This window comes from Helicoverpa armigera, chromosome 4 (genome assembly GCF_030705265.1).
Source record: "Helicoverpa armigera isolate CAAS_96S chromosome 4, ASM3070526v1, whole genome shotgun sequence".
In the NCBI taxonomy this organism is placed as follows: domain Eukaryota; kingdom Metazoa; phylum Arthropoda; class Insecta; order Lepidoptera; family Noctuidae; genus Helicoverpa; species Helicoverpa armigera.
Window position 1 is genome coordinate 9,013,693 of NC_087123.1, and position 14,428 is coordinate 9,028,120.

A 14,428-nucleotide genomic window follows, 5' to 3' on the forward strand; every position below is an offset into this window, starting at 1 on the left:
ATGTACGAGTTTTTACTTAGTGGTTTCATCGAGCAGTAACGGGCCGGCTTGGTTTGTTTCGAACGCATCGATAGCTCTGAGGTCAACATCGCTCGAGTGGCGCGCGCTGCACTCTCAGCGAAATGCGCCGTGTGCAGTGTTTTCCCTACGCGGCAGGAGCGTGTGAAAACTTTGCGAGTTCTCGACGGGCCCTGAGTGCCTGGAGACTCTCGAAAAATAAAAACCGCCCACTCGCCTACGTAAATATGGCAGATGAAAATCTTTTATCGCGGTCACGTAGCGGCGCCGCGTCACGAGCGCACGTCACTCCGGGCTATAAAGAGCGCGCCGCATTCTAATTTTGAATAAACACTGGAATTTTTCGCTCAGCCTCATACGTGTTGCAGTAGATCAGGATAGGCATTCTCAGTGGACTCGTACCGTTACGGATAAAATAAAATGATATCTTTATGTCGAGTCTAAATCACGTGCCGGGCGGAGCAACGCCGAGATCGTCCGTCAGGGGAAATTAAGATATAACTCTTCGGTGTGAATGTATTAAAACGTTACCATTGAACCGGATCGAACAATTAAATCGTATAGTAATTAATCAGAACAGTGTTCTCTTTAATAATACGTGTAATGTCGATGTATGAGGGGCAGGCCGCTGTAAATCTTGTGAAACGTCGCCGCCCGCGGCACCACGGGCTTTCACAAACGTTTTACCAATAGAGACGTTACTAATGAACTAAATCCGTCTCTTAAGCTAGAGACACTATCATAAAACATCGGGTCTCGTGTAATATCCTGTTATTTTTTCCTAATAATCGTTATTGGTGTTTATTTATTACAAACTTCGATACAAATTACAGGTTTTATCGATGTAACAAAAAAATATAAAGGGTTAGTCCAAAAAGTGAGTCGTTGGCCCGATCGCAATAAGTTTTCGATAAGGTCCGGGCGATTTAATTGCCGGTTTTGATCTGGTTTTACATAAAAAAGATGAATGGCTGCACTGCCTAAAGCTCGTAAAACATCTCGGTTCGTTTAACGTATTTTTTCTATCAGATATTCGAGCACTTTCACCTTCGTGGCGACGTTCCCGCGTATTATTATTTATTCAGCGCGCCGCCCTGGTGCGTCTTGGGACTTGGATAATCAGATCTAGATACATAATTATTACGATACCTATTGATACACTTCCGATCGATATGCTCGAGTCAAACCAGTTGTATACGAACTAATAGATAAGTGCGGGTGTTTGTCACGCGTCCTCAGATTTCCCACACTGATTGTAGTTAGTTTGTTATCGAACGCCTCTGTCGAGGATGCGAAGGTGTAACGAGCTTTTAAATTCGATCTCGGTAAATCATCGATCGTGTAATCGAGTTTAGAGAAAGATTGTGGGCGGCGCACGCGCATCCCATATGTGAACACATCCTCTCACTAACCATGTAAGCATTTCGGTCAAATTGCTTATTGTGATGTTCAAAATTCGTTAAAAGTTTCCCGGAGGCCGGCTCATCCTGGGGTCAGATTTGCATGACTTTATAAACTTAACGCATGATTAAAGTATTGAATTAGCGTTTTATTTAATAGTGTATTTCATCGCTTGGCTAGTTTGATGAATTAGGTGTCAAACGTAGAATTTATGAGAGCGTTTTTTATTTCGATTCGTTTATGAAGATTTGCAATTCAACTCGGTTCATGGTTGAGGGGCGATGGCTTGCGTTTGAAATTGTTTTAGATGTAGGTGTACAATTACACACAGCGAAAATTAGCATGTGGGTAATAGTTTATAGCTCTGGTTCCGCTCTGTTTAGTGCTAGACGCTCACCGATGTTTTTGCAACAACTATTTATTTTTGTAGCAACAGCTTTAGTTGTTGCAGTCCAAATTAGTATGCGTTATTGATCTATGATGGTTAAATGTTTTTATTTGTTCTTTCTTACGTGAGCTGGGTTTTGTAGCATGTTTCAGTTTTGTTACTAATAGTCCAGACAATTCATTTGCCATCATTATGTACAATATTGTTACATTGTGCTAGCCATAATTAAAGGGCGTTTCGCATATGTCTAACTCAACAACCGATGTAACGTTACTTTCTCTCAGTTTTCCTTCGCGTGTAAAAAATCTTGATATATTTTCTTCAAAGTGAAACTCGTCGCGCTTTCCCTAGTTAATTGAATATTTTACTATTTTTTTCGTAGTAATTGCAATTATGTTGATGTTAAGATAAAAGTGTTGAAGGATGATGTAGAACGTTTGTAGGTGCTTGGTGTTAGCATGCTTTGTTAGTTAGTGAAATTCTATTTGTAATGTTTCTGAATGTGATTTTCTCTCATCTTTCCCAGCCTGCCAGGAAACAGGTAATTCCCACCCTTCCATACAGCGCTACGTATCTATGGTTTGGTACAGATTACGTTTACTTGGCAGTTCTGACTTTGGTTTTGGTGTTACTGTTTGCTTTACTTACTTTTGCTGTTGCGTAAAATCATTCTACTGTGAATAAGTCATTTTGGAAGCTATTTTCTTTATTTTGGAACCACTTTTCAATATTGAACAAAAGACTATCAACTTCCTATTAAATCCTCCTTACTTTAATTTTGTCTCAAATGAAATTTTCACATTGTTTTTATCCTGTATATGGTTGTCTGACTATACTGTCTGGGCGCAGAGGGTCGGGAGTGCGTGAACTGCGGCGCCACCAGCACCCCTCTCTGGCGACGCGACGGCACCGGCCACTACCTCTGCAACGCGTGCGGCCTCTACTACAAGATGAACGGACAGAACAGACCCCTGATCAAGCCCAAGCGAAGATTGGTGAGTGTAAGAATCCGACCAATTTTGTTGTTTTCCATTGTCTGGATAAACCGATCGAGTAGCGGTAAATCCGCGATATCACCTGCAATTAATCGCGTGATACCCGATTTTTTTTACATTTCTAAACTAGAAATATTTTGTTAGTATATTAAATTCCAAAGGTTTTGTTTACTCGACGAATTAAAACAATTTGTTTGCCGTAAAAACTTGAGTAAAAAAGTCAATGTGCGCTAAACCACAAACGTCGGTAATAAATAATATCAAGACTGACGTGGAGCACATTTTGTACATAAAGGCATGTTAGATCGGTTTATCTAGACAAGTTCTTAGACACTTTCTGGAATTCTAACAAATTAATAGTTTTACTACTACATCGTATATCATGTGCTAATTGAACTTCCAGATCTTTGTAGCGTTGTTCGATTCGACTCGTTAATCTCAATCAATCCCGTTTAGAACTAATGTATGTGCATTGATTAACTGACTATTATAATAATTAGATTAACGTGCAACAATGATGTATTGGCTCACTACGTTAGTTTTTACAACGATGCACCCGTCATTTCCGAGTACAGTCGTAACGAAAGCGATTCACTTTACGAGTGTAGATCATATCCGTTTTATTACAATTCGGCGCAGAGCTCCCCACCGAGCACCTTCTTACAAGTGGCGTGTGTTCAAGATAACATTCCTTCATCTACAAATGGCATAGCGACACAATCTCACAGAGAATGGGTGTTGTTTACAGTTAAGGGGCAGCAATAAAAAGGCGGAGCATGCACACCCGTGCACGACACCGCATTAAGCGCTCCCACAAATTGGGTTCTTATGAAAGTTGAACGTTTCGACGAAAGACTTGAACGTCCACTAAACTAGCCTCCGCATGACCGCCATAAATCTTGGAGTTAACATTTAATCTAAGGTCGGGTACGCATAAAACTGAAACAATGCGACATACGGCCCGCTCGGTGTCACGTCAGCCCATGTCGGCTAACGAGTGGCCCGTGCGCGCAATTGTACGTACAATTTACCTTAATACCCGTCTCGCAGACATAAACTAGCGGAATGGCTCGGAATATTTGCCTTTTGTTGGCCAAATTACGTAATGCCAGCGTTATGATTTCATTGCAACGTACAGCGTTATGGCTGCGGGCCACATGCGTATAATGGCGTCCCTGTTTAACGATTACTTAAATTGATAAAGTAACTTAAAGTAACGTTTTTTGTTTCCACAATAGTATAATAGGAGCGATTTTGTAAAACAACTTATACGAGAGCGAAGTCATGGTTTTTAAACCCGGATGTTCGTAACGCGGTTTTAATATTTAGATTCACTGTAGTGTGGAGAGATACCGTTAATGTGCTGCGGGGAAGATTGAATTCTCACTTTTATTTTCGTTGTGGGAAGTGTGAGACAATGCCCGCCTACCGACCGTCCCTGCTCTTGGCTAATCCTGAGGAGCGTCCGCGAGTGTGCCACAATGACTCTAATAACGTTATATTGGCATCAAGATAACCTCCATTTTTATGACGTTACAATAGTGCTAACTGCTGCTAAGTACGGCATTTCCTTTAACTGCTCCGTAAATACAAGTGCCGTTGTTATTGTTTGAGTAAGTTCACTTTGAAGTACAATATCGCAATAAGAACGTATCGAGTACCGGCAGGCAATACCAAAGTTATCGATTGCAAAACAAAGGCCCAACCTAGTCCTTTAAGTTCGTGCCCTAGACAACTATTCAGTTTACTAACCACTTTAAACATCAATCTGCAAACATTCTTATTAGAATTAATTAAAACTAAATTGTTACACGGCAAAATGGCGGCAATTAAGGCATTAAGAAACCACGGCCTTGTTCTAACTAATTGGACAATACGTTGAATATTTAATGCAAGCACAACAATGAATTAAAACAATAATTTCTATTCATAATAATTGGACTAGCCCAATTATGATGTGCACTTGACACGAATTAGAATTAGGTGGGAAATTTTAGGACAATACGTAATCTAATGTGTGGAATAAATACAATTATTTTTTCTTAATGCGTTAATGGTGGCAACACTGCAATAAGACAATAGTGTTACCGAAATTATGACCTTTGCGTCATTTGTGCTCGAAATATTGCACACATTAATTAGCGAAATAGGATTATTGTTTAAGCAAAAACTCGGTATAAATAAAGCGTTAGAATTATATTATTAACTTATGCATAAATGTGGCCACTAATGTAATAAATTTTAATATAACACACTGTCTTATGTTCTGACGTGTTCAGCTTTCTAGTGAATTACTAAAATAGTAATTTATATTTAAATTTTTAAATGCAGCATTATAAATAAAACTGATTAGTGAGCTTCAAGTTTTTAGACAAAGATTAATTTCCTTACACTCTCTAGTGTCACTTTATGTGAAATTATAAATGCAAATAGACTAGCAAGTGACAGCTGAAGCGTAACATAATTATGTTAAGACGAAGACGGCGATAAAGATTTTATTGCAGAAAAATAACAAATTCTGAGAAAGTTATAAAGTAGTAATATGTTTTAATAAAATTCCTAGGATAAAGTTAAGTATTTAATAGCCATGTCAAGTCTAGTTGTTATATTAATTAATTAATTTGATATATTTTTTCAAGAGACCGAATAAAAGTTTATATATATTTTTTAATAACTAAAAATAATGGCCCTGTTGCCATTTTCTTGAAACTTGAAAATCCTATCTGTTGTTGCTAATTTATTCAAAGTTCATTTTACTAAAATAATCATTTTTGTGAAATACCTAAGTCACAGAAACATTCTTTAATGCTATAAAAATGCTGAACCACCACTTTCCCATTTCTCTTCATGCTACGACAAAATATGTAAAAGTCACAGAATTAACTTGATCTGTCCTTTGTTTGTAGTATAATTCATAAAAATATTTAGTTTAGCGAGGCAGTTGTAACGTCGGCAAGCTTTGTTTGTCAGTACTGACAACGTGAACAATAAATTGTTTAAGTATAAAATAGAATTATGGAAAATAAAAGACTATGCGCGTGCACCTGTATTTCTGAACGCATAAGGGAGCGAACTCACTCGATGCAAAAATGTCAAATCCAAAACTTTGACGTTGACAGTTTAGAAACTGTCAAACACACAAAAAATCTCTCATAATTTCTTTGAAACTCTCATAATAGATTTATTATTATAATGAAATGTTTAAGTTCCCCATATTAAGTAATTGGTGACAAGCTTAAGAAACTTATGTAAAAAATTCATCGATGAATGCAAAGTTATTCAACATGATGTTATACCTACAGTTGCTTAGCCATTATTTAAAAGGCCAATCCATAAATAATATAGAACAGTTGTACCTGTCCGTCTCTCACATTATTATACACTCGGATGTGACAGTTATAGTCTTTATTAGGTAAACTTACATACACAGGTAATTGCTTGTAAGAACCATTGTAATGCGTACAAAAAAAAATAGTATTTTTTATTATTTTTTTTTATGTTTTGCTAAAATCAAAAACGACTAACCGTTTCCCGCGATTTCAGCCGCGTCCCGTGTAAACTACTACCTACCCGTATTGGGATAAAATATAGCCTTCGTTACTTGGGAAGAGTGTAGTTTTCAACAGCGAAAGATTTTTTCAAATTGGTTCAGTATTTTGTTAGTTAGGTTAGTCTTTGGAATACAAACAAACAAACAAAAAAAATGTATTAAATTAAATTATTTATTCAATTTATGTTCGTTTTTTTCTTCAACTTTGAACATTATTAACCAGTGTAGCACCACCTTAACTCGAAAAGCAATAAAGTTGCGCAAGAGCACTATAAAGCGCTTCATACGTTACGAGGGGTGCGCGCAATATATCGCGGGCAGCTTGCCGGGAGCCGACAGAAATATAAGTGGACACTAGTGTTAACGTTATGCGCTTTTATTTGCACGTGCTGTATGGTATGTGGCTGGTTATAATATTATTTTTTTGTTGTAAAGCTAAGTTAGTTGATGGAAAGTTTAAGATAGCTTAAAAGAGTACACATATAAGTCGATTTAAAGGCTCCATTCTCTTGCAAATGGGCATACTTCGGAAGTCACCATAGAAGCTCAACACATCCAGGTACCTAATATCTGGTCTTAATCATAATAGGTAGACATTATCTTCTTGCTTTAAGGAAAAGAGTTAGCATAACATTAGTATTCGTAGTCGTAATGCATGATTTGAATGTACTGAAATGGACAAGGAAAACTGTCCATAAGGGTTTCCTTTAGGTAAGGAAAATCTTAGTGACACTTAAGAGTTCTATTTAAGTGTGACACGTTTTAATGATGATTGATGGGTATCTTATTAAGGAAAATTTGGTGTTTAGGATTCTCTAGATTTTTCAATTATTTCCTCAACTACAAGTAGTCTCTATGAAGATGACCCTATAAAACCGTATTACTGTAAGCATGATTTCAGGCATAATTTCATTTGAATGCAGGTAGAAAATTGAAGATGACACAATCAAACTTTGTTATTTATCTCATCTGTGTTCTTAGGACTGGAAGCATGATTTCAGACAGTTGAACAGATGAACTCAAAAATTGACATTAAATTAATTTATTTCAAAGAAACTAGGATTATTTACAAGATTACAGAATAAATAGGGCATTTATTTATACTTTAGAACATACATTATTTAGCATATACATATTTTACCAACTTAAAGGTCACAAACAAAAGTCCTACAATTTCATTCGCATTAAGCCTGCGCAGGAGCAGAAATATAAGTAGACGGTAGTGTAGACACGTATGCTACGAGATAATGTTACATGTGTATTTTGCCTATTTATTTCTTTAATTTGTTTAAACGATAAACTTTACAGAATGTATTTATTACTAGAAACCTTTTTGCATGGCGTAGGAAACATTTTTAAACATAAAGTGTCGTACCACAAAACTTTTAAACGTCTGTTGAACACTTGTCTAAAAATGACAGATTATGACGTTGAAATAAGGTCCATTTTGCAGCCACACTTTTTTAGACATGTGTTCAATTGATGTTTAAGTTTTTGTAGTAAGGCTGAAAAGCTTTTTTACGGCTTTTTGAAAGTATCAATTGCCTGTATCATACATAGGGTTTGTAAGGTACATATATCCACGAGAAAGTTTCAAGTTTTTTTTCGTGTTCTGGTAAAATGTTAGGTAGTGTTAATAAAGCAGTATTTTGATGAACCATATTCCATTAAACCAGAGTATGAATGGTACTTTTAATAAAGCAATTAAAATGCACGCGCTAGGGATTATGCGTGGGTAATAAACTAAATATTGCGGATTATGTAAATTACAATAATAATATAATATAATAGCGCGATTTTCGACGTAGAGGCTCTATACTGTTTTATAGCGTTGAGTTGAACCTAGTGGCCGTGACGGGGAACTTTCTTTTTGATTGTTTCCTATATTACATACTATATACCATTTTATTTAAAGAATAACGTTTAATTTGCATGTGTGTAAGACATGTTCTAGGATAAACAGGAACCCTATTAAGGTAACAATCATAAATTGAAAGAGCTAGTTTTGCCTTACGAAGACACAAAACCTTTGCAATATAGTAGACATAGTTTCTTGATAGCTGAATTTTATCTATCTAACTATAACTTTATTACTTTTTTAGAAACAGAGAAATATTTGTTTTTGAAACACAACTTTCAAGAGTTAGCATAAACATAAGCAACTTATTTACTACGTCTAACTTTCTCATTGCTTAAATTACCAATAAAAGTTCAACACGGATCCAATTATCCGTTCACATTGTTAAACTAAAATTACACACTTCAATTAATTTTTATTACTCAACATCTGTACTTTGAATACATAATGTACCACAATAGGTACATGTGGTACATATTTAAATTTGTACCAAACCGACGGTCATAGAACTTTCCTATTTGGCATTCAGGAGTGGGTCTGATGCCAAATAAATTATTACAATAAGAATTTTGTGCCTTAAACGTAGTGACAGGAATCGGTCCCACACTGTCTACCTGATCTATTAATCGATGTGATGTCATAAATTACGAATAATTTATTGTGAACGTTGCCAAGTCTTTATCATATTGTTCAATGGTTCCGATTTATTAAGGAGCTGGTATGACAATGAATTGGTTACATAAATGTGTTATAAAAGCCCAGACTTCAGGACTCTATTATCATCATTGGCCAGTTCGTCCTACTGCAAGGCACAGGCCTTTTCTAGCACAGAAAAGGTTCTACATGTGCTCGAAATAACTTCATCAAATATAAATTATACAACATTTATAAAAAGAAAAGCTGCATTCAGTTATAAACATTTGTCAGCATTCAAAAACCGAACCATTCAGGATTTCTTTTTAATCTAAACTCTCCCCACCAAAAAACATTACTGGCAGTCTTAAAATAATTAAATTTTCGAATTTGGATCGTGGTAAAATATTTTTTTCGTAACATTAGGAACGGTAGTGACCGTTGTCCGTGTCTCGGTGGCCCGACAAGTCTCGACGGTCATCGATCACCGCTCGCCGTCGAATAAATTGTACCCGTGAGGTTGGCCCAAGTGTTAGCTGGAAAGCGATATTTGAACCGTTTATTAGGTATATTTTTGATTATTTTTTTATATTATGTGGGGTGATTATTTTAAAAACGCTTTACAGCATTGTTCTGTTTTCGTAAAAAATCACAAAAAATAATTGTTGAGGATGACAAATCTTGCACAGTTTGCGACAGCATAAGGCACAGGAATGTTTAAGACAAATACTTGAGCTCGCGTGCCAGCTACAGATGCATACATTAATACTACCGAATCGTGACACAAAAACCATGTGAACAGTATCTGTTTGATATTAGACAAGCAAGTGACTCATATCATGTCACTATGTACAGATTGCGCTCCGTCGCTCACGTTTTGCGGTCACCCGCTATTACGGATTACTACGATATGTTGATTTGTATTATTGTTTATGATTGAAATTATAACGGGCTGTTGAATTAATATTGCAGTTTAAGATCCGTATCGTAATCCTTGCAGACGTATATGAACGTTTTGTTATTCACTTTCAAACCTTAATTAAAATGGCGCTTGACAGCGTACACTAATTGTTATGAGTACTTTGTAGAAATCTTGTGACGTAAGTTTTATTAGCCTCATTATGTACCTTGAATGCAGCTAGATATTTGATCTAGAAAGTAATACTCGATTTTAAAGAGTAGCCGATGGAAAGTTGCAGTACGCTAAAATAAAATGATAGCTTACCTAGGCCATTTTGTTGCGGCGCATTGTATAAGCTGATAGCGATATACATACTTACTTAATTAGGCAAATTATACACAAAAATGTTTCCTCAAATTAATTTAAATTGTCCATTTCGCATAATCAAACCTCGATTTATGTTCAAATGTTTTATGTTTTCGGGCTGTTCGTTTGATTGACATTGTAGGTATATTTTTAATCCTTTATTTCTCAAGGTACAATATGATACTTTCAAATTAAAATACCTTAATAATGACATGTTAAACGCCAAAACATTTCGTGAGTTGGGCAAAAAATGGCCGGTCGACGGCGACGCACCGTGAGTGACACACGGGACTATCCGCGCCGCGGGGGTCGCATCGCACTAACATTTTTACTGTTCTCGCACTCCATCCAACCTACCTGACCGTATGTCGCTATGGTGCAATTGTTATCAAGTCTCAAGTATGAGGTTTGATTCCTGAGTCGACATTTCGTAAGTAAAGTTACATTGTAAAAGTGACATAGGTAGAAGGTAGCACATGTTTTGATATGTATCAAGTGCCACTCTAGACATTTATTATTTATTAATATATTCCGTTGCTTCGCTAGTGGTCAAAGTACCTATAAAGCTTCTGACTAACGACTATAAAAAGTACTCAATCAATACCTTTTTTGTAGGTCGACCTGTACATAAAGTTTATTACTATAATATCCGTGTGGTGAAAAAACTGGGTAATTTCAGGGTATTAAAGAAAAAGCTTTAAAAAGTTAAACAAATATCCGTTTGAAGCCCGAGTGACGCTACGCAGGGAGGGGTAGACCGGCCAGCGCCCGCGCAACGCTCGCTTCTCTTTTATTGCATTTCCATTAACACGGACCCTTTTTTCATCCCACGGCCTGAGTACGAGGAAAAAAATACACTTTTGTCAACGCCTTGATTGATATGGTAACCTTCCCTTGTTTTAGCAATAACCCAAAGTCTTTAGTTTTGTTTTTTTTCTACATCGCTTCGTACATTTTTATTTGCTACGTCGAACAGGTTTGACATATCACTAAATTTTGTAAGAAAAATTACTATTCTCAGGATTTTTATACCGGTGGCCGGGGTGTTATAAATTTTGGAAGTTTTTTTTTCACCTGACTCACAGTTCATTGTGTGGGGAATTGAACGTTTTTGTACGTACTTTTATAGTTTTTTTTTTGTACCTGTGCTAGGCGCCAGTGGCCATGACATTTATGGTCAGGATATTGGGACACAATTAATGTTGATATTAATAACGAGGAAACAGACCTTGTGGGGGCCATAAATTGTCATGATGGAGTGCACGGGAGAAACATGCCCATTTCTTGTCTTGTCAAAATATATTTTGGCGTTTGACATTTTTTTCTATTTCTACAAGTTGTTGTTTATTTTGGAGCCATAATGTTTACCATATCTATTGGATCTAATTGTCATGTGGTTTCTAATTTAGATACTTATACCAGTTTCCCACACTTACTAAAGTGGCTATTTAATATTATAAGTTAATTCTCCCTATTCAAAATTTATGAAACGCATAATTTCGAGAGATTAAAAAACAAAATAAAATTGTTGAAATAGCAAATTAAGACACTTTGCAAAGCGTTCACTAAAAACACACTTCCTACACAAGAAATAACGATACAGTTTTACAAGCATCACTAATATCATGTTTAGTCCAAATCGATTTATCGAATAAGGGTTTGTGTAATCGAATCAGGCGGTCGGGTAAATGGCGATCGATTGTAAATGAGAGCGCGCGCCCGATTTCACGCGGCGAAGCGGGGAGAATCGATTCCTCGCTCGAACGTGCCTCCATTCACGATGCATAGCCCCGTAACTAGGCCTGCACATGTCAACCTAATAGAATAAACAAATACATACCTATTGCCTTTTTAATTAGGCAACACAATTTATAAACAAACCGCATATGCAAATGTTAATTAATGTTCTCTGGAGATTTACTGTCGGTATTTTTTCTTAAGCTTTGATGTGTCATTCTTATAAAGAAGAACGTAATGTAAATGCTAATAATACTCATACATCTTTTTATCTCATGAAAAATATAACAAACTAAGAACATTATTTTAGCATTTTCTAGGGAGATAATGCAGCACCTTTAGTAAATGTTCTGCAACTTGACATTCGGCATTATTAATGTGCAGTGGCATAATAGCTTAATAAAAGCTGTATTGCAGTTAAAAATGAATGATTCTCTTGTTACACTAATCGTCTCGCGGCTCCGTGCTGTTATTTATCAGTAGCTGCTGGCAGACGCGAGACGTCCCCAATGATTTAGAGCCTCAAATTGCACGGCGCGGGATTACCCAAGCAATCATCTCGATTTAACATCATGTGCAATCAACACTTCTATACCTTTAATACTTCAAGTACACAGGTACTAAACTAAAGTTTAATTAAAATATGTTATTCGAAATTAAATTACGTTCGAACGAATTAGAAAAAAGACTTAAACAAATCAATCCTCTTTGAACATTAAAATCTTAATACTTGTATCTAGATCTTATCAAACACACTAATAATAAAAAACACACCGTGAACAAGTGCCTAATCGTTTGCGATTAATCGCTGAAAAAAATCTTATCCGTGAGTGTCAAAAATTCGTCACTAAGTTTTTGTTAGTCGACCAGCAATTAAATGCATTAAGCAATCGTTTGAATGGCACTACAGACAAGCAAACTACCGTATTACGTTATAATCTGGACTAAGCCTCGGGGAGACTGACAGTCGGGTAAGTGCCTGCTACCGAACGTGACGCAACAAAACAAAACCAAAACTACAAGTAATAAATAATGCGATGCGCCCGCGCCTATTGACTTCCTCTACACAATTAACATAGCAGGAAGCTCGGGCTGTCATTAACCCGTCAGCGCGCGGAGCCACCAACTGTTCCAAAAAGCATTACCTACTCGAATCACAGTTTACGCTCACCGCCAATATAATTAGGATCCGAATGCTTTATAAATACAAATAAATAAAAGTAGCGGTGCGAGGTGGCAACCCGCAATTTACTGTGCGTTCGGCGAGTGCGCGCCGCGCTCAAATTGTCGGGTTCGAGCGCCGTGTCTCCCTGACTAATGACGCGACTCCCGAACAATGCCAACACCGTGTTATAAGCATATTTAATAAGTTCGCTTTTCAATTATTGATATCTGCAACATATGCCGCGGGACACCAAAACCCATCTATTTTGATTTTATTCCTTCACTTTGATTGTATGTTTTATAATGTTATTTATCAAAGGCGATTGTGAAAAATCGGTACAAATTAATCTTGGTGTTCATATGGGAGTCGGTGTGGTATCTCGAGGCACGTATAATTCCATTTAACTGTATTCGCGAAACGTTAATACCGGGTAAAGGCGAGTGTTTTGTCAACGTTGTAATGTCGTCCCACGCGGCCTGTGTACAAGCCACCGGGACCTACTTGGGGTCTCCGGTCACTTCCGTGTCTCGCTACTGCTCCGCTAAATGGAACAAACGAGACTCCCGCCGCTCGCTCAAATTACAATCCGATACGTAGCTCCCGCTCTCTTATTGGTGACAGAGTACGTCAAAATCAATTATAATGTAAAACCACCAGAACATTTTAAGGCTACATTTTTAAACAGCAACCGTTCCACAATGGATAATTCATAGATTCTGAAAATGTTACGTAAAGCACGCACTTACCCACAACGACTTATCTTACTAAAACTAGCACAGCTTGGGTAGTGATAGGGTTAAAACTGGCATTTATTATGGAGAACAGCGCGCCTAGATGGTTTTATTATGTAAGAAAACCTAACGGCATTGCTGTAGATGATTCATACAGTATCCATAGATATTATAGTAAGTACAATAAATCTATAATTTACCACTAAACAGGCTTATAGCAAAGATTTATGTTTGAAAGAACACGAAAGGGTTACTATTAGTGGGATTGTTGTGCCTTTTATTTTATGATTCGTATTGTAAAGCGGTTGTACACAGGCTTCCAGTGGTCCGCTAAATAAAGGTCGTTGCATACAATACATTTGTATGTATCGCGCGATCGAGGCGGATCGCGTAATTGACGCAATCCGATATTATCCGCGATGTAAGATCACGCATCGCGATGCGATAGCCTTATCGACTGTGACAGTATTTACCCACGTGAATTGTTTAATGAGCTTCGGTTTAGCATAATTGTTTTTATTACTACTAGCTTCACTGTATTTCAGGTCACTACGGGTGCTTTATGACACATTAAAATTATTATGTTTTTACTACTACCAAAGACACATATCCGTGGGAACATCACATCATTTAATTTTATGAAACTCAACTGATTACAGTTAAATAAATATAAAGTCATCAAAAT

The 14,428-nt window shown here is 36.8% G+C and overlaps 1 protein-coding gene across 5 annotated transcripts in view; it reads left to right on the plus strand.

Moving 5' to 3' along the window:
* Nucleotides 1-14,428, plus strand: part of LOC110374834 (GATA-binding factor C) — an 87,015-nt gene that overhangs the window by 34,749 nt on the left and 37,838 nt on the right. For 3 of the 5 annotated variants that reach the window (XM_021332722.3, XM_021332723.3, XM_049846925.2), the window contains exon 4: nt 2,657-2,808. In XM_021332722.3, the coding sequence (XP_021188397.2) occupies nt 2,657-2,808 (152 nt within the window). Of the gene's footprint in view, nt 1-2,333; nt 2,349-2,656; nt 2,809-14,428 lie in introns of all 5 variants that reach the window. The other 2 variants (XM_049846924.2, XM_049846923.2) reach the window with 2 other exon arrangements.